At 43.4% G+C, this 21,545-nt stretch overlaps 2 protein-coding genes across 5 annotated transcripts in view; one reads left to right on the top strand and one right to left on the bottom strand.

The window, feature by feature from the left end:
* The window catches only part of CTNNA2 (catenin alpha 2), a 1,515,416-nt gene that overhangs the window by 1,012,494 nt on the left and 481,377 nt on the right, over positions 1-21,545 (top strand). The window contains exon 1 of one of the 4 annotated variants that reach the window (XM_072637015.1): positions 13,470-13,712. The exons of the other annotated variants lie outside the window; for them this stretch is intronic. The gene's annotated coding sequence lies outside the window, so the exon portion shown is untranslated. Of the gene's footprint in view, positions 1-13,469; positions 13,713-21,545 lie in introns of those variants that run through there. 4 annotated transcript variants of the gene reach the window in all.
* LRRTM1 (leucine rich repeat transmembrane neuronal 1) lies at positions 10,504-13,151 on the bottom strand. Its single transcript, XM_072637019.1, has one exon. It carries the CDS (start codon positions 12,524-12,526, stop codon positions 10,952-10,954), a length of 1,575 nt encoding a protein of 524 aa, XP_072493120.1. The 5' UTR covers positions 12,527-13,151; the 3' UTR covers positions 10,504-10,951.

Here is a 21,545-nt window from a genome sequence, read left to right as displayed (position 1 = left end):
TTCTAATCCATGTGAGTGGCAAATCCTTTACCAAATCAGTATGCCAGAGATGGGCAGCAAAGGAGTGAGTTTAGAAATGCACATTCATTTCAACACTCCTGGTGTCTGTGTCAGCTTAAAGAATCAGTCTTCACCTTGGTTTTACCCGGAGCGCACTGACCTTTTAGAAGGGCTGGCCTTACAACATGGGTAAATTAGACTGTCTCCTACGTGATATGATTTGAGGGGCCCATAGAGTCAGAAATTCTTGGAACTGGAAGGAACTTAGAGACCATCTAGTTCAATCTTCATTTTTATGAGTGAGGCAACAGAAAGTCAGATGAAGGAAGTGACTTGACTCTTTATCACACCTGGAGATCCATAGCAGAGGTGAGGCTAGAACCCAGAAATTCCGCCCACAAATATCTTGATCACTTTCCCAATATGGTCCATGAAATTTCAACAGCAGAGCATGAAAACTGAGGGACTGGCATAGGCAAAAAGGGTTCACAGCTGTGCCCAGTATTCAAAATTTCCCTATTCCTCTCTCTCTCTCTCTCTCTGTGTCACCCCAACCTATCAAGATGAATGATAAGCCTTAAATCACCAATGGTCTGAACACCAACCTAGGATGTTATGGTGAATAATTAAGAATACATGAGTGTCTGGGAGCAGAAGAGGCATGAAGAGTCTGAGTTGGTGATAGCAGCTGGGTACCACTAGATTGGCAAGTAAGTCATATTGGTGGATTGGAGTCAGGAAGACCTGACTGAAGTTCAGTCTCTGATAACCCTGGGCAATTCACTTAACCTCTCTAAGGATCAGTTTTCTCATCTGTGAAATGTGGATAATAACAATTGATAAATACCTCCCAGGACTATTAAAAAGATAAAATTATACAATGTTTGCAAAATGCTTTACAAAACTTAAGATACTATATAAATGCTGGCTCGTGGTGGCAGGAGTAGCAGCAGCACTTGGTGAATTGGAAGATGTACTTGGTGTATTCACTGAAGATGAGATGGAAAAAATATCTGGGTGCAGATATATGCAGGGTTGGTAGGTAGTGAGCATGAATGGTGATGGTTAGGTAACTCCCAGAGTCGACCATTTGAGGCTGGTTCTTCAGGAGTTTGGGGCGACCGTAGTTGCATTCATTCATTTATGTATTTATTAATTTATTGTTTCTTTGTTTATTTATTAGGTATTTATCAGGTATACACATTTCCTGTGTGTATAACTACCTAGGGTCATAGTGAGATGAGAGATAAGTCCCATGAGGCCATTTTTTTTTAAAGGACTGTTATATTAGCCTACTGCTCATTTGTTTCAGTCATGTCCTACTCTTTGTGACCCCATCTGGGGTCTTCTTGACAATGATACTGGAGTGGTTTGCTATTTCCTTCTCCAGCTCTTTTTACAAATGAGGAAATTGAGGTAAACAGAATCAAATGACTTGTCCAGGGTCACATAACTAGTGTCTGAGGTCAGATTTAAACCCAAGTCCTTCTGACTCCAGGGCCAACACCATACTACCTAGCTGCCTGATTAAGAACCTAGACAGATTCGAGTGTCTGATTGGAATGGTAGTAAGCCACCAGTACTGACCTGGAAGGCAGTGCTCATGGGAGAAGTAGAAAGGGGACTGATTTTGCAGACAGGAGATCTGAGTTGAAATAACCCTGTCCTACTTCCTACCTGCATGGTCTTGAGCAGGTTCCTTCATTTTTCCCAGCCTCAGTTTCCTCATCTATAAGATGAAGAAACTGAACTAAATAACCTCTATATCCCCTTCCAGCTCTTGAGCCTATGGTCCTGGATTTAATTGTAAGTATAAAGAGATGTGAAGTGAGAGGGACTGGTGACCCTGCTTGGCAGACTAGACATAGGTTGGGTTGGATCACCCACCCACTTTAACATTCACTGAAAATTCCAATATCAAAGGCTAGAAAAGATATAGTCCAATGCACAATTTGACAGTGAGTGAGGAGCTGGCTTCATAGGATACTCAAGTTTACCTCATGACACCAATATGTACAGGTTGTCTAAGCCTGGGCTTGTCAATTAATCTTGCAGTGATTTATGCAACTCTGTAAGATTATAAATTGCAGAGAACAAGGTAGGGGGATGTATTGGAGGAGGAATTTTCTCACCAGGAATTCTTTAAACCAAGAAAACTATGGCTCTTATCCAAAACCAAACAATACAGTACAAACTCATACACAGAACCCTACTAGGACCAGAATGAACAGGTTTTTATGCAAAGAATGAACACTTATTGGATTTTGTAGAGGGGATTATTATCCAGGAATGGGATCAGATGTCATAACCTATAAATTCCCTCCCTACTCTGAGATTCCTTGATTAAGTGTCTATGTGCACAATAAGGAGAAAGACTGACTTTAGACAGGACGCAGTCTTTGTCCCATGAACATCCATCATTCATATCATATTCTTATATGTTAGCATAGCAGAACTTTCCTTTGCACAGGTAAACAAGGCCCTCAAAAAAATGACAGTTGGGAAAGGATTTCAAAAGATCATTTTCAGCTTGGAATTTCTTTGAGGAAGGTCATGATAGGGTATGGTGACCCTGGGCAACCGGGAAGCACCGTTGGTCCTGGTGGAAAGATAGGAGTAAATAGCAAAGGGAGAATTCAATCTTTTGTCCCCAGGAAGGCCTATATGATTGGAAGATGGACAAGGGGAGGAAGGTGAAGGACCTGCCCATGGTCATTCCTCTGCATCATTTGGCTAACCTTGCAGGGCAATCAGGTTGTGGCCACCTCATTTAATACTGACCTTCTGTTCCCCCTCATTTGAACCCACTGGATAACTTGAAAGACCCACAGTCTGACTTGTGCATTAAATGAATTCCTAACCCAAGCTTGCTATGCTATCATCCTTAAGACCCCCAAACTAATCAGAAGGGAGCAAGTAGATGCTGTAAAAAATGGATTCCTTGGTTCCCAAGCAAAGCAGTAAGATGACTTTCTTTGTATGTGGAAGAATCAGAATCCTATCTAATTATGTCAGAATCAAGAAACAGGTGATCAGGGGAAAGAAAGAAGATAAATTGTATTGTTTCATCATTAGCAGTTCTATGAGAGGAATACATAGAATGGATACTTAAGGGTCTGGAGAGCCAGGAAAGGTCAAAGATGTTTAAAGGGGGAAGAGACACAATTAATATTCTAGGTACTCCTTTCCATGCAGTGTTGGGCTGGGGGCTCAAAACTTGTAATGATCTTGAGCAGTTACCCACAATACAGCATTCTCCTTCCAGTTCTGACATTTTCCTACCCGCATTCTTTCATTTCTGTATCTTCTGATAAACAAATCTTCACATCTCTAGTGTGAATAAATGGGTGGCCTTTCAGAGAACTCTATGTCCCTTCCATGTCCTCTGGCACATTTTTAGAGGCCATTGTTCCATACCTTTCCCAAGCCTGAGATTTAATGTGTCCCTTGCTCTTTTAATTGACTCAGTTTTCACTTGGGTCCTACTCCTTCCCCTGTACAGTTGCCACATATTTGGAATTTCATACACTTTCTGCCCTCATTCTTTTTTTTTTTTTTGGCCAAAACTGAATTAATCAGAATGCTCAGGGGAAGCAGCAGGCTTAGAGAAAAGGGTTCCAGTGAATTTAATTTTTCATATTCATTAAAAGCTCAAATGCCCATTTAAAAAAATATAAAAAATAGAATCACAAAGCATGAAAGGACATTATAGATAGATTACCTAGTTCAACCTTCTCTTCCCTGTTTTATAGATGAGGCAACAGAGGCCAAGGGCAATCAATCATATGAGGAGTTATGAAAAGACTCATCAGAAAAAAAAAACAAACAAACCAGGTCTTCTGATTCCAAATCCAGAGCCCCACACTCTGCTATACCGATTACCAAAGTCACTTTTTGCACCAGTAAGTTCATACTAACAAACAAAATTGCACTGGGGGGACGGGGCAGGGCAGAGATCACCGAAGATTTTGTTGGACCTGGGATCATCAGTCTGAGCATCATTTCTCCTGGTCCAGGACCGGAAATAGAGATGGAGAAGGTGATTGCCTTGAAGCTTTACAAACTCCAGGAAGTCTCTTGGCAAACTTTTTTTAAATTAAAGTTATCATTTGAGAAGAGAGGAAATGTGACATGCTGTACTCGTGAATTGTACTTCTTTCCTTCTAAGGAATGCAACAGGCAAGTTTGGCTTTTCCATGGAGTTATTTCCTTATTCCTTTTCACTTTCTCCTAACAGAAGAATGGCTGAAGAAGAAAAAAATGACATGGGATCAGTTAACAGTCCTTGCCAGTCAGCTTCTAGTTCAATGAAGTTTTGCCTTATGTTTCTGAGAAACTTCTGTTGCTTATATGTTGTGTTTCCCAACTGGAGAGCTTTGATGTTGGACTCCCCCTTTCCTAGTACTAGGAATCATAGTTCTTACAACTCAAGTAGTGCATAAGAGACAATCCAGTCAAGCCCCCCTGACATAGGTAGGTTTTGTCAGGTTTCACGCCCATTTTATTAAGCATCTTGACAATGGGGACTATTATTTTTACTTTGTATACCTGGTGCCTGGTACATTCTAGGCACTTAATGTATATTTGTTGATTTACCGGTTTATTGTTGACTAATAGTGCAACTGATTTTCAGAATTATTAAGCATAAGGTCATACAGCTAGTTGATGGTAGATGGGATAGAGACACACATAGTACTTATACTTCCTGTCTTCTACTTCCCTTCTCTTTTTAATCTATGTAAATATTTAGAAAGCATCCATCAACAACGTATCGTTAGTACTAATGATAAAGCTGGAATATGACATGTTCAATTGGGCAGTTCTTCCTTCTTTACAACATAGAGGAATCCAATCATCAACAACGAAAACAGAACCAGTAACATGTCATCGATGAACTCTTCTAGAATGCAAAGGCACGGACATCTCAAACTTCACATTTTCGGATTAGATGACCTTTAAAATGTTTAATTGATCTTAACTTAATGCCACAGATGTTGTAAAACAGTTGATTCTATTTTCTCCCCATTAGCGAAAGGATAAAAAGGAACATGTTTGTTAACTACCTACTATGTGCCAAGCAGTCTGATAATCACTTTACAAATATCTAATTTCATTCTTACAACAATCCTGGGAGGTAGATGTTATTATTATCTCCATGTTACTATTGAGGAAATAGAGACTGATAGAATTTTGGTGACTTGCCTATGATCACACAGCTAGTAAGTATCTGAGGCTGACTTTCAACTCAGGTATTCCTGACTCACACCTGGTGTTCTGTTCTTTGCACCACTTAACTGACTCTAGAAAGAGGAAAGGGGAGAGAAGGAGAGAATGAAGCAGCAATCAGAGCTTCAGAATTCCCTTAGTTTCATTAACCGTCTCCCATTATTGCCTCAGTGTACCAAATCTTATGCTAGACTCTGTAGAGGAGTATGAGGAAGAGCTTACAGAGGCAAGCCCTTCTTCAGGGGGGTTCTGTTGTTTAAGCCTAGAAGACTTTGACATACACGTTGGTGAACCCTTTCTTTTGGACTGATCACCAAATGACCTAAACAATACTGTCTGTTCAGAGGAGCTCTTCTGGATCCTGTTACCAAGTGAACGGGCATTGCCATGAGTAAGGGTGCTGATTCCTGGCTTTCTGGTAGAGATCCTTATGGATACAAATATTCTTTATGGAAAACTCACAGTGACACATGCTGTCCCTGGCAGAAAAACATTCCTTACACACTGCCCCATTAGACTTCAAAGTAGGCACATTGGCCTATATGACATGATTTCAGGATCCTAGGAAAGCATACACTGGTCCATAAAATGCTTCTCCCTTCTGGCTCAGTTCCTTGACATTCCAGCACTAGTAAAGCATACTTTTGTCTTAAGGAAGACATCATCCCTTTTTACCTTTCCCAAGGATACTTGTAATCGAGAAGCTTAGTCAGGTCTTTTGAATTCCCTTCCTGTTCTAAATCTATGGTCCTATGAACACATTAAAAATAATCAGGTATCTGGTCAGTTACCTGAATATAAATGAATGTATCAGACTCTTTACTGGAGAATCAGGTTTTAATAGTAGAGGGACTAATAATGATGATGATGATGATGATGATGATGATAGGGGAAAGAGACAGCTGGATTAGAAGCTCTTTGAGAGTAAGGACTGTGTTGTATTTTGTATTTCTGTCCCCATGTACTCAGTACCATACCTGGTACGTGATATGTGTTTAATAAATACTTGCTGATTGAAAATACTGGTTTCCTCAGTGTGGAGAGAGGGAAGGACACAGAGAGCATTAAAGTATGATCAAAGGATGTTTCCAGTTGACGGTAAACCTGTGTCCTTCAGAGCCTTGGCTCCTCAGCTCTGCTCACTCTTAGAAAGAAGGAAGTCAAATCCCCAAGCAAGTATTGAGTCATATGATCATAATTTTAGATTAGAAGGGACCTTGGGTTCATCTGATCATCTAAACCCTCATGAGAAAACTTACCCTTTTAGAAATGAAATGATTTGCCCAAGGACACCAAGCTACTAATTAGGTGAAGTAGGATTTGAATCCCATACCTAGCCCCTTTTGCACTGTGCCACACTGACTCTCAGAAAAGAATTGAAGAAACAAAAGCTTTAACAAGTTCCACTATGCTTCTTTGTGTTTGCTCTTTCCCTTGCTATCATGTCTTGCAAACATTTGTTTCCATCTTTCTAGAGTTAGCCAGTATCTTTGAGTCCATCTCACCATCTAACCAGAGTCTTAGAGGTCACCAGCCTCTGCGTTACACGAAGGTTACAACCTCGGTGTTGAGGTTTGCTTTCTAGAAAATGTCCAACAGGGACCCATTTCAACCCAGGCTCCAGTGACTTCTATGTTAGCTGAAATTCATTCTATAACCCAGACTTCCAAAATGACCAGAACATTCTCATATTTTTTACAGAGATAAGTAATATTTCATAGCACAAAGTGATGGAATTTGAGACCTTGAAGTTCATTCTGTATCTTCAAAGAAGGAAAAAAAAATCTATTAAGCAAATCTTGATGTTTGCAGAATATTGCAAATTCTTCAAGAAACTGTTGATAAGATGTAATATGCAGTAATGCTATGTTTAATAAAAAACATGGTTGACTGGAATTGCCCCATTCCTTAAACAGGTCAGGGAATCCAGTCTATATCATATCCATTGCTGGGGAAGAGCCTGTAACAGTCCCACGGATAGCCTTGCAAGGCTCCCAGCAAGTTATAAAACCTGGGAGGCGTAACAAGCAACTTTTTTTCCTTCTAATTACTTACACATCTCCATGAATGTGTTGTTGATGTGAAGTCACACCACATGTCTTCCCGCCTGGGAATCAAGAGAAGACACTTTCCTCTCATCCTGGTGAGGGGCCCGGGAGGGAAGAAATGAAAACAAACTTGAACAAATCAATGATGGCCTTTTCCTGGAGTATTCCTTTCTTTCTCAGGCATGATCACTTGTAGCACAACTTTGGAGTTCCTTCTAGCACTAGTGGCCATTGGTGGGAAATTCTCAATAGCCAGGAGGTGACCAGGTCACCTGTGTTTCACTCCTTGCCATCTTCGAGTCTTGCTATCCCTGACAGAGTAGTAAGACTTCCATTTGTCATCAGAAAGGGTTTACTCTGTAAACATTTGAAAAACATCACCACTGTCTCTGGAAATTAAATCAATTGGAAAGCAGTCTGTGTGTTGGAGGGTTAATCCATCACACTGTTGGGTGTGCCGTGGTCATAAGTCATCTTCAGGAAAGAACAAAAGATAATGTGATTAACACCTTCTGCTGAGGGGAGAAAAGTAACTAATATGGAATGGTACTACGTCTTTAAAAATTCTCTGTTAAATGCTCACGTCATTTGCTAGAGGAATAAAAACAAGTTCCATCGAGATTTATTATATATATTGCCTGTATACTATCATCACCTTCACACAGGGACAAATCCATTCTGAGTACCACTAAAGATTGATGTTGTTATCCCTTGTCTCTCAAGTACCCAGAACTGAAATCTCTCTGTATCATGTTCTTCATCAGATTTCCATGTGCTAAAACATCTTCTACATATGGGATGTTATCTAAGAGAAGGAAAAAAAAATCATTTTTCCTCTCAACAACTATAAAAGTCTGGGGGTTTGGGAGCAAAGGTAGTAGGAGATAAATGCAAAGTGAATTTCTTTAAGCTCCCTATTTTCGCAAAGGAGTGAAGGGCCTCTGATTTGGGGAGGGTATTTGCTTCTTAAAAACTTTGCCCCTAAGTCTACAGATGCAACCCACATAGACCTTACCTTAATACACCATGACATGAACCAGCATTTGAGTCTAAACTCAGGTGGTGTTCACATGTCAGGTTTATATTTATGGCATTAGAAGCACCTGCCCTTAGTCATTAGAGTTTCAGGGCATTCACTGGAAAACAGAGGACTGTTTTCCAGAGGATAGCATCCTAGCACTGCTCAATTACAGATGTAAGGCACAGAACAGAGAGCTTTACCCCCCCCCCCTTCCATCCATCTCCCATACACACACACACACACACACACACACACACACACACACACACACACACACACACACACACTTGAAGGGCTACACTTGTTATAAAAGTCCTAGTCATTGCAAAAAGGAATGCAGAAAGACATAATTAGTGTAGCTAATCCAAAAGATAATGTCTGGAGTTAAAAGTGTTTTCCAAATCCCAGTCCCCTTCCAAGCTCTCAAATCAGATCACTGTTCTTCTCAGACTACCAAATGTCTGAATGGGTTTCATTTGCATCCTGAATGTCATTATGTCACATTTTAATTAGAATAAAGCAGGATGAACTTTCCCAAGTAAGGAAAAGTGGACTTTTGATGTATGCATATATGCATATATCTGCGTGTGCATCCAAGCCAGCCTTCCATTGTTTCACATTAGAAAAGAATTTTCTGTATTTCCTTTTAAAGATCTGTTCAGAAATCAGTTTAAAACATTAGCATATTCATCTATCCTTAAGAAAAGAGAGATCGAGAGATCGAGTAAGGAACCCACACCCTTAGCTTCCACAAATGTCCTGGTGATGCCGCCCTGCCTCTGATAAAAGTGTTCCTGGCTTTATATGTCTGGTAACATTCTTTTTTTTTTTTTTTTTTCCCCATTCTGCAATTTGGAATTCTCCCATAAAAGACGCATCTTCTGCATGGGTGAGCCTCTGGCTTTGAGAGAGCTCTGGACGTGGATAATGGGGAATCAGGTTTGAAAATTTGCCACCAGGAAATTTTTATTCACATCATACATTTGCTTAGCTATTCAAAGAGCCCCTTCCCACCCTCAGCAACTCCACACTCCAAAACCCCTCTCACCACCCTCGCCCCCGCCCCATACACACAACCCCTCATCTCTATAACCTGATGTTTTCCCCAATACAGCTGCCTTAGGTCTCAGAAGCAGAACTGAAGTGGTAGTGACGAAAGCATTTGACCGGTTTTGCCAGCAAGGGCAAAAATTACAAAACACTCAGTAAAATCATAAGCTTCTAAAAAGACAGCCAAGAACGGAATAGGTCTTCTGTCTTACTAACAAACACTAGGGCTTCTTTCTATCATCCTCTCAGTCATGTACAAGCACAAGATGAAATGAAGATCTTCCTCACCCCCAGCTGATGGCATGGGGGGAGGGGCGTTTACTCCTAATCTTTTCTGCTAGGCTTTAATTTGCTGGAGGCATTCATCCTGAGGTAGGATTTGAGAGGGGTTCCCTATAGTAACTAGAAGTGCACTATTCTCTATCATCCTTTAAGCTTACTTGCAGTTTTAGCAGTTCACTCTTGGAAACACACAGCGCTTTTACCACTGAAAATTTGGATCTGGCTTTGCTCTTCTCAGCAGCCCCCTGCTAGTGCAGAGAACTGTGAGAGTTTTCTCTGTCTCTCTCCATCTCCCTCTCTCCATCTCCCTCTCTCCATCTCCTTTTTCCCTATCACCCTCTTCTTCTCTCCCTCCTGAAGCAGGGAGCAGAGGAGTACTAGAAGCAAACGGGGTGGAGTAGAGCTGAGGAGATACTCCTTCCCATGGATTACAAATGTCAATGACACAGATTTAAAAAAAAAAAAGCTTCCTTTCCATGACCCATACCAGTGACTTATGTGGGTAAACTGCTTTAAGATCCTTTTTAAAAAATGCCAGGAACTTACTCAGGACTTAAACATTTATAAGAGTATCAATTACCTTCTTTAAAGACATCGAGTTCATAGCATTTTCAGGGAAATATTTCAGGGAATATTTTAAATATTTAGATATTTAAAGTGTCCTGCTCTTCTCCCTCCTCTCCTTCCCTCCCACAATTAATGTGCCATCCGTAGGCATCCATCATTATACTAGAATGCTATTCCCTCTCTTAATTTCTTGCTTTCCCTACTGTTTGATTCCATGTCAGCAGCGAATCCCAAGGAGGAAGAGATCTAGTAGCTGTTGCATTCCTGCCCCGTGGGGAACAAGGCATTTAGGGTACACCAGTCTGTGAAAACTGTAAATGCTATTTTATTTTAAACATTTTTAGTTTACAAAAAAAAAAAAATCAATGATTGGTACCTTTTTTTACACTCTCAGATTCCTGAATATAGACAAGTCTTCAAAGAGAGGAGTTCTCATATGAAATTTAAGATAAACTGTCCTGAAGGTTGTGTGGTGTGTGTGTATGTATGTGTGAGTGTGTGTGTGTGTGTGTGTGTGTGTTCGAGGCAGAGTATGTGGGTAGGAGAGTGTGATGGATGGGGGTTCTGGTTTCTGTTCTGTGTTCTTGTTTGTTTTTAAGACACGGATAAAGCTAAAATCTCAAGTCTGGAGACCAGAGTCTCTGACCAATTCAGTCCAGAAGCGCATGGGAAAGCAGGGAACCGCCAACCCTCCCCGTCTCCTCTCTCCCCCACGGTTATTTGGTTGCTCACAGGTCTGAAACCCCCTCGGCCCCCATCACACCTCACATTCCCTGGCTGGTTGCTGGTGACAGGAACAGGACCCGTACTCGTTAATGATCACCAGCGCGCCCTCAATGTGGTTGGGCTTGTAGTCCACATAGTATTCCTGGGCTGACATGGCAGCCATCTGATGCATAGTCTGTTTCTGCTTCTGCTTTCTGCGCTGTGTCACAAAACACTGTCGCAGCTGCCTGAGGCTGGCTGGGAAACACTTCCAGGACACATACAAAACCAGCACCACGATGAGGAAGGAGAAGATGAGGGCCATGGTCCCCGTCACCACCTTGTGGATCTGAACGGCGTTCTCGGCGTGCTCGACGGGCACAGTGACCCCCCCGACGGCGTCCGTCGTCCTGGCTCCCTCCACATCCTGCACCCCGCCGGCCGAGACCGTGGTAGCTGGGCTGATGTTGGCCGCCCTGTCGCTGTGGTTGGTCACGGTCGAGAGCAGGTGGCCGCTGGTGGGGTCGGCGGCGTCTTCGCAGAGGTGAAAGGCGTACACGGCGTCCAGGACATCCTCCCCCTGGGCGTACTCGGGGCTGGCGCAGAGCAGGTTGCCGTCGTAGCGGCCCTTGAAGTTACTGAGCCACGAGGCCAGGGCGCACACATTGCGGCCGCAGTCCCACACGTTCCCCGACAGCGTGATGCTGGACAGGGATTTCCAGGAGTTGAGGATCCGCGGGTCTATGTAGGTGAGCCGGTTGGAGTCGAGTTGCAGCGAGTCGAGGTGGGGGACCGCCTCGAAGGCGTGCGGCTCCATGTACTCGATCTCATTGCCCGACAGGTCCAGTTTCTCCAGCCTCCACACCCAGTCCAGGGAGTTGACGACGATGGCCACTTTGTTGCGGCGCAGGCACAGCGAGTGCAGGGAGACGAGGCGCGGGAAGTGAGCCAGGTTCACCTTCACCAGGTCGTTGTGCTCCAGGTGGAGCTCGGTGAGCTTGAAGAGGCCGGCGAAGGAGTTGCGCGCCAGGCTCTTGAGTTGGTTGTAGCCGATGTCGAGGAACTTGAGGCTGCGGCAGTCCTGGAAGATGCGCACGGGCACGAACTTGATGGCGTTGGCCCGCATGTGCAGCGTGGTGAGCTTCCGCAGCCCGTGGAAGAGGTCGGGCGCCAGCGCCTGCAGGTTGTTGTAGGACAGGTCCACGCTGCGCAGGTTGGGCATGGGCCGGAACGTGGTGTTGGCCAGCTGGCTGATCTGGTTGGAGCTCAGGGTGAGCTCCTTCACCCGGCGGAGCTTCTGAAAGGCGTCCCCCTCCACAGAGCAAATGTGATTGTGATCCAGATAGAGCCACGTGAGCTGCATTAACCCCGTGAACTGTCCATCACGCAGCTCCGAGAGGCTGTTGTACCGCAGAGACAAGCCCATCATGCCAGACAGGTTGTGAGGCGCCTCTGTGAGGTTCAGTGACTCACAGTACAACAGCCGCCCCTCGCACCTACACAGCTGCGGGCACCCGCTCTGCGCCGCCGGGAGCATCTGAAAGCCGACACCCAGCACACACACCATCCACCCCGGGGGTTTCCTCAGCAGCCAGTTTAGACAGAGCCCGAGAAGCAGGAAATCCATTAGCAAGAATCTTTCCGGAGAGGTTCGACAATGTCCATTGAACCGCTGGGTCAGGAGTCTACATCATATTTTATTTCGGGGAGGGGGTGGGGTGGGGTGGCAAATAAATGAAAAGAGTATTTAAAAAGAGAGAGAGCCAGAGCAAAAATAAATAAATAAAATCTCCAGGCACACGGTTCACCTTTAAACATGCAGAAAGCTGGGCGTCATTTAAAGTTCACGGAAACGCAACGGCAAAAAGATCGTGATTTTGTCCATGTTAGAGACTGCAGCAAAGAAAAAAAAAAGGAGGAAAAAAATCTTTCTTCGTGAAAGAATTTAATTAAAAAGTGTCTTACCCACCCTTTTCCAGAGAGTGACAACCTCCATTCAGATGCTTCCTTTGTGTTTGGGCTAATTATATGCAGGGCTAGAAAAGACCCCTCTGTGCTACAAATTCCGTCCCTTTCAATTCGGAGCAAAGCTGGCGGGCTCACAATGTCTCACTTTGCTCGGGCTCCCAGGGCTGGAAGGGATGGCCGGCTCTCTGGCTCGCTGACTTCTAGGACCTGCAAGTTTCCCGAACTACAGGCGAGAGCTTCGTCTCTCCGTCCTCCTCTTCTCCTTCCTCCTCCTTCCTCCTCCTCCTTCCTCCTCCTCCTCCTCCTCCTCCTCCACCACCACCACCACCACCTCCACCACCACCACCTCCCCCGGCTCCTTTTTCTCTGCAGTTAATCCGGTGACGTGGTGGGGAAAAACCCTCCAAACTCTTTCCCAACGACTCCGCGGGAGCTGACAATCCGGTTAATGTCCGTCATTGGAAATGAGCACTAGCCGGCGGCGCCACCTTCATCACTCCGCCGAGACGGCTGGCCATCCGTTCCCTGAGCGGCTCCGGAGAGCTAGGCTGCCCATCCTTTGGGGCGTCCGCTTGGCTTAGGGGTGCTGGCGCTTGGCAGGGACGCCAGGAGGGAGAGACGGTGGAGGGAAGCGGAGAGAAGAAGGCGAGCGGCGGGGGCAGGGGCAGGAGCAGGGGCGGCGGCGGTGGTGGCGAGAGGATGCTCCCCTTTGGCTGAGCAGTGATGCTGCTGCTGCCGCCGCCGCTGCTGCTGCCTCCGATGGTGCTGCTGCTGCTGCTGCCGCCGATGCTGCTGCTGCCGACGATGCCGCGGCTGCTGGGTCTTGCAGAGGCACCTTCTGCTCAGTGAGTGTCGTAAGCTGCTCACGATTGTACGTCTTGCCTGTGCACCTCAGACATGGGTAGATTGAAAAGGGGTGGGCATAAAACCAACACTGGAGTGAACCAGTAAAGTAATATATGTTCTTTGATGAAATGGAAAATACTTTAAGCCTCTTGGTCCATTTTTCAGAGAGAGAGAGAGAGAGAGAGAGAGAGAGAGAGAGAGAGAGAGAGAGAGAGGTGGGTGGGCAGAGAAAGAATAATCAAGGGCAGAGTATTTTTAAGTGGGAAACTGCATTATTCATTCCCCTCCCCTTAGTTCCCCACCTCCCCCACCCCTTTAAGCTTCCTAGATGGAGAAGACACATATGAATCTCTGTGGCAATAGCCGTTGGGTTCCTGGCTTTGGAAGAGCAACTCAAGAAAGTGAAAAAGTGATGGAAGAGAAGAATGCTCCTGGGGTTTTGTTTCTTCCCCCCACCCCTCCTCCCAGTCTTTCTAATGCAGACAGGAGCATTGCACCCAGCCAGCACTCCTTGGTGGCTGGTTTGTTTTATTTTCCAATTCAGGCAGGTTTGGCAAAGCCATTTCTTGCCGAGAGAGAGAGAGAGAGAGAGAGAGAGAGAGAGAGAGAGAGAGAGAGAGAGAGAGAGAGAGAGAGAGAGAGAGACTCAGTCTTGCAGAGAAGAATGTCTGTGTGCAAGGCAGCTATGATTAGATGCTGGGCTCGGCCAGCCTACACACATACATGTAGGCATCAGTGCTGGGGAGGACACATATAGGGTACATCCCTGTGTTTAGTGACAGATCGGAATCTGCTGCATGAAATGGGAAAAGCTAGACCCCATCATCTGTGGGGTTGTAGAGGGCATTGCTCATGGTAGATGGGATGGATACAGCAGAACTCATATGTGTGGGTAGGTACATGGGATGAGAGGAGAAGAGGGGGTAGAATTTCACCCCAGTTGATCGCCCCCCCCCCCCCACCGTATTTTGTGAATACAGAATTGTGTATCTCTCTGCTGCAGGCTTTTTGGAAGGTTTCCCTCCTGGTCTCCAGTCATCACAACTGATGTGAGAGGCTCTTAACACTGGATTCTCTCCTCTCTTCCTTGAGCATAGATGGTATAGATGATTCTAGAAGGGGTTGTGTTACCTGTCTTTTGGGACTATCTTTCCTCAGTGATGACTTTGGGATACTACTGGAATGCCACCCCAAGGTTAGCATGGGCACCAGGGATTCTTGTCACACACAGAAATCTTATGGAAGAATACAATTCTTCAGAACAGACTGTGATAATTCCCCTCCTGCTGTCACCATGGAATTCTGTTTCAGGAAATGGCCCAGCATTGGATGTTTCTGCTGCTTTGGGTGTGGAAGTGGGTGGGGCCCAGGACAGTGCCAAGCTAGATGCCCCAACTAGCATTTTGATTTGGGAGCTGTGCCTGGTGAGGTCCTCAGAATAGTAGGACCATATCTGAGTAAAGGAACCAAAGACATTACTGAATGCCAAACTCAGGGCACTTTTGGGGAAACATCATAGATCTGAATGAGTGAATCTTAGATCAGCAGCATTCAGTTAAACTTCCATGACCATCCAAGGGAAACAGACAAATGTGAAAGAATTTCATTAAGCGTGTTTATGAGAAGCCATCTGTTTGTACATGAAATGCCTTTTGGTGTCAAATAGTTAATCAGGCAAACATTTATGAAGCACCTACTATTATCAAGTATTATGCTTGGTAAAGGGATAGCAAAAGAAAAATGAAAAAGGCCTGGACTTTAAGGAGATGGCAGTCTTAGGAGTATCAATTATCAGAATGAGAAGAAACCTTGGAGTTTATTCAGAACAGTTCTCTCTCTCTCTCTCTCTCTCCCTCCCTCCCTCCCTCCCTCCCTCCCTCTCTCTCTCTCTCTCTCTCTCTCCCTCCCTCTCTCTCTGTCATAAAGGCCTTTGACAGTATAAGGACTGCTCACTTTTTGAATGCATAAAATCAAATGTGCAGAATTACAAACAAAACCAATTATGTTGAATGTAGTGAGCAGCATCCTGCAAAAACAAGTTCATGAATCCCAGCTTAAGATACCCTTTTATAGACCAAAAGAGGAGGACATGGGCCCAGAGAGGTAATGGGATTAATCCTATAGAATCAAAGTTACTGGAAGATAGGGAAAGCTTCATTTTTGTATTTGTATCTTCCGGACCTCGAACAGTGCCTGGCACATCATAGGTGCTTAAGAAATGATTTTTCATTTATTGATTGCTCTGAATCATACAGTTTTCATCATTTTTTCATACTCTAAGTATTGACCAAAACTCCCAACTGCTTCCTATAGAATTCTGTAGTTTACAGATGACAAAGACCTTAAAGGTCATCTATCCTAAATGTGTCATTTTACATGTGAAACTGAAGCCTAGAAAGGCAGAAATAATTAGCTCAGTTATGAAGCTCTTTAGTGGCAATACCGAGAATAAAAGGTAGATCTGTACCTAGCGAATCTGATGCCTGGGGAAAGCATCAGAAAATGTGCCTAGGGTAAGCAGCAGTAAAAACATCCTTGAATCACCTTTTTTTTCTGAAAAATTCTGAAGAAGACATAGAGAAAAGTCCAGAGATTTCAAATCTCTTCTCAGGAACCAGTTCCTTTGGAGTGGAAGTAAAGAAGACATTGCCCTGTGAGAGGGAGGCCAAGAGAGAGACCCTAAGATGACAAAAGACCAGTGCTCTGGAGGTTACCACTGAGGGAACAAACATCGTAGGGCTAAGCATGAGAGGATCACCTATGTTTTGCATCCTGTGAGAATGTGGGAGAATGAGGCAAAAACATGCAATCTGGTATCATTCTATTTTAACTAATTATTCTTGTTAAGCATCTGCCAAGTTTAGTTGTTTTGCCTTCTGAAAGAGTAGAAGTGCTGTCTTGTCCTCTAAATCTTAGCACTTCGGGTAAATGTCCAAACTGCCCTATGCCAGTGACATCTCTACTAGAGTCCAAGGACTACATCACACTCCTAAACTTGATGGGTGCTTCTCTGTTGCCCTTATTCCTTTCAAGTGTTCTACTGGGTGACTTGGACACAAACCAAACCAGATCATCCCTTGGGACTTTCATCATGTCACTAAATTGGGGTTGAACACTTAGTCAATAAAACATTTTAGTCATGAGCATGGTTCCCTCTTGCCCAGACAATTGTTACCAGACTAAAACTGGTCATGGTAGTGTGATGGCTGATTGATGTACCTAATTGAAGTGTCTGAGTGTGTGTTTATGTGTGTGAGTGTGTATATGTGTGGGTGTGTGTGTATGAGACAGAGAGAGAGAGAGAGAGAGAGAGAGAGAGAGAGAGAGAGAGAGAGAGAGAGAGAGAGAGAGAGAGAGAGAGAGAGAGAGATGGAAAGATGGAAGGTACTAGGTCCAAGAGTAGCCAGGCTGTCAGCAGGTAATGTTATAATGAGCAGCCTTCATGTTTCACTCAGTTTGGAAATGTGAAAGTGGCCACTGCCAGATGAACAAGAAGAGGCCCTACTTTTGATCTCTCTTGATTTATAGAGTGGGCCTAGAGAAACAGCAAAGAGTTGGCAGTGCCTTTTGCAGGAAGGGAGTAAGAATAAATGAAATTCCATGGATGGATATATATATATATATATATAAATTTTCTCATAAATAGCACCAAGATCTTTCTAGATGCTTCTAGGCAGCACTTAAAAAAGGGGAATATACTTTTTAACATAACGTGTAATGCACGAGTCCTTCACTGATGTGTTCCAGTGGTTAGGTCACATCCCTCCACTTAAATTACGTTGTAGTTACTTTTGACATTTTTTTCCCCTTACCTGAGTTTGTTTTGTCCTCCCTGCTCTTCCAGTAGAGTATTAGTTCCTTGAGGTCAATAAGCTTTCATTTTTTGTCTGTATATCCTCAGAAGGAACCCACAATCTGACAAAGCCAAATTAACAAAGTGTTTATTTAACTCCTGCTAAATCAAATGCTTTGCCCAGGTTGGGGTTATAAAGGAACGGGGAAAAGATGTCATTGTTCCCAAAGAGTTCATATACCAGTTGGTTGGGATGGGGAGAACCAAAGGCAAACAACTATGTTTACATACATACAAAATACATGCAGGATAAATTGCATATAATCACCAAAGGGGAAGCACCAGCATTGAGGAGAACACTCATTTTTTTTTTTCTTGGAGAAGGTGATATTTTCTATGAGACTTGCAGGAAGTAAAGAAAACCAGAAGGTGGCAATGAGGAGAGAATTCTGGGTAAGGGAAAAGCCTGGAAAATACATAGAGTTGGGAGATGGAGCATCTTGTGGGAGGAACGACTAGGTACAACTGTAGGTGTGTTTAAAAAAAAAGTTCGGCAGAGTAGAGAGGAAAATGAACTTAGAGTCAGGAAGAACTGGGCATAAATCATACTTCACACATTTACTCTCTGTATGAACCTGGGCAAGCCATATCCTCAGTTTCCTTATTTGTAAAAGAAGAGATCTGGACTGAGTGACCCACAGAGTCCCTTCCAGTTCTAAGTCTTTGATCTTCCCATTCTATGAATTGAATCATCATTCTGTTAATTACTTCATCTTGCCTGGATATTTAAATCACTTCCCACCTCTAAGATGGTAAGTTCTCCCATTTTCTAAGGTTTTAAAGCCTTGGCAGAACTGTATACATTAGCAGATTGAAATGAGCTATATTGAAATTTAGCTATTCTAAGTAATCTAAGTCACAGAATCCCAATTTATATGTATTTAAAGCGTACCAGCACTGATTAAATCAATGCAAATTAAGTTAAATAAGAACAACATGAATCAAGTGTTTCAGCAAAGTTGAACTGAGAAACAACAACTTTTGAGTCATGGCAGCAGCAAGTTTATCTGACTGTTTTTCACGCCGTTTTAATCTGCTGTTTCTCAACATCTAAGCTGTTGAAGGAGGAACCCACCTAGCCTTCTCCCTTATATTGTGCTTTTTCCCCTTACTGTCCTTTTGAAAACAATTAATTTACTCTGGGGTTTTATGGGAAGTAAATGTCTCCTTGAATATCATTTTTTTCTCTACTTCCCAGTGTGATTTGTCAATGGATTTCTTCTCATCCAGTGTTGGAAGATTCAGCCCTCTTTAAATTAAGTTGTCAACTACTGCACAGTGCTGAAAGTATATCAGAAAACATTAGAACATCCTTGCCCAATAGCGTGTAAAACTTGGTTTCTTTATCTCTAGTGCCTAATTCAGTTCTTTGAAAAGATTAGATACATAATAATTTGTTGTCAAAAAATAAAGCATGTTTTAGGCACTTACTGTACGCCAAGCAGTAGGGTTATGTTAAACATTTGCGGATGCAAATGAAAAACCAAGTTAGCTAACATTCCTAAGAGGAAGAAATCACCCAAAGGAGAGACACTTTGTATCAGAAAGTGACAGCGATGTTGAGAAAGAAACTCCATTGACGACAAATGTTGGACTTGAATTGATGATGGTGTCTGGTTAATGAAGAGCGTGAGAAAGTGAATAATAATTACAGATTATTACATAAGGTGAAGCCTGGGTAGGAACTAGCTAAAAATGTCGTCCAGAAGAGGAAGGCAGTAATAAGAGTTGCTAGGTGGAATGTAGTTGAGACAGGGCAAAATCAATGGCCAACAAGCCCCAACCTGAAGCGTCAGGCAGAGAAACAAACTTGACACTAGGCTAGTGGGCTGGAAATCCATATAACTGCATATGGAGAGAAATTAACACTTAAGGTGTGGAGCAGAGGTATGACGTGTAGATCAAACCCAAAGAAGGAACATGGCAGGGAGATCAGAATTGGGAAGCATACCCCATCTTAAATTCCCAGTTTACTCTAGTGGTAGAAACAAAGATTGTACTAGAAGGTATCTCCTTTGCTTAGCCTTAGTCCATGGGATAATACTCTCATGACCAACCTGCTGCTTTCTCTTGGTGGTGATAAAGATGTATGGAGGGTCCAGGTAGGAAGGACTAAAACTAGAGACATAGGAAGGTGTAGTCAAGAAATTAAATCACCTAACTCTTTATGCCTCAGTTTCCTCATCTCATTCCATCACTGCATCATGGGATGAGGAGGTTGGATTTGATAATCCTGTCATCCAATGATCTCTTTCTCATTTCCTTTGAATCCATAACCATCTCCCAACCCTACCTCTCAGTCAGTATCCTGTGCAAACCAATACCTGTCCAAAACAAAACTTCTACTTAACAATGCATTGTGGGGTTTGACTTTCCATTACTTGTCTTCGTCAGCATTCAGGAAACTTGCCCTGGGAGTGGGCGATTTTAATTTTCTTCTGTCGCTTAGACCAGTCTGGACCTTGATCTTTCGACTGTTGTCTTTAATTTTCAATAGCACTGAACCATGGCTTCTCTTTCAAAGGAAACACTGAGAACAAGTAGAGGGTGGGGAGCCACAATTTCAGAAGCAGAAGATTAAATGTGTTATTTTGGTGAGTATGCACAAGCTTAGTGCTGTTGGCATTTTGACAAAGTATCTCTAAATGACTCTCCTGGATCTGGGGGGAGGGAGGTGAAGATAAAGTCTTCAGATGCTATAAGTCCTTCTCCTAGGAAGCCTGTAAGCAAAGACAGCAGAAGTCCAAGTCTCAGGGGATTTCATTTTGTTCTTCCCTTTAAGTCTGGAAGTAAGTCAGGCTTTGTGCAGAACACTGTACAGTTTGCAGTAGGAAGCTATAAGAAAAAAAAAAAAAAGATGCGAAGTTGGAACTAGGGCAGGTGACTGGGACTTTGTCCCAGGTTGACAAATTTAGAGGATCCTGGTGGCATATGCAGTACTTCAGCAATGTAGAAACTATTGAGTTTAGCAAAAATAATTAGTTAAAATAGGAAGTTTCTAGAGCACAGGATGAGGTGAGCTTCCCCTCCACCAACCAATCTGGCAGCCTCCACAGCAGTTTTGTGATGACATCCTAGAGTTTCTGTATCCCTTGTATTATGGAGCAGTGTTCTTCCCCGCCCAACCTGGGATCTGATTCATTCTTTTTGCCCCAGATACTGTTTGTTGAACTTAAATGATCATAGCAGCAGAAAATCAGAGCTGGAGGGACCTTAGGTTATCCACTGAAATCCCCCCATTTAACAAGTATGTAGACTTTGGGCTTAAGAGTTTATGCAGCTTGCCCAGAGTCATACAACTTGCAAGTATCTGAAGAGGGATTCCAACCCATTTCTTCCTGACACCAAGGTCATGCCATGCTATCTAACTTGCCCTGAGTGCAACAATTCCTAGTTATATCTCTTGAAGTGCCTTACCCCATCCAGCCTTGTGCTAGAGAAACTACTCCAGGTGGGACAGCAAAGTATACATGCAAAAAAAATATGAAGCAAGCTTTTTTGTTTATTTTATCTGTTTTTAATCATTTAAAGAGAGGCTTTAAAATTTTAAGAACAGAAAGTGGTTTTTAAAATTATTAATTACAGCTTGCCCAATTTACAGATAAAAAAAACCTGAGTCCCAGAGAAGAAAAATAGGTTATTAGTGGATTATGTTACTAAACTATTTCTGGGACTCCAGGACTCTCACCAGCATCACAATTTTGCCAAGGAAAAAGGCAGATCAGTTTGTCAAATAGTGAGTAGCCACCACTGGCTCTTGACTTCCCACTTTAAAGAAGAGGGAACAGTCACATTCTGTTGCCTGGGCCCAGCTACCTCATGCAAAGTAAAATTCAGTCCAAATCATTGCAGTGGGAAAACAGCAAGCCCCTGGGTATAAGGGTGAAAGAAAACAAAGAACTGCATTGGAAAGAAATGGACTGGCTTCTCTCATAATCCTCTGCCTTCCCCACCCACCCCCTTCCAAGGAAATTAAATT

This window comes from Notamacropus eugenii, chromosome 1 (genome assembly GCF_028372415.1).
Source record: "Notamacropus eugenii isolate mMacEug1 chromosome 1, mMacEug1.pri_v2, whole genome shotgun sequence".
Lineage (NCBI taxonomy): Eukaryota > Metazoa > Chordata > Mammalia > Diprotodontia > Macropodidae > Notamacropus > Notamacropus eugenii.
The sequence above is the reverse complement of the archived record's forward strand: the minus strand, read 5'-3'. Positions and strand labels throughout refer to the sequence as shown.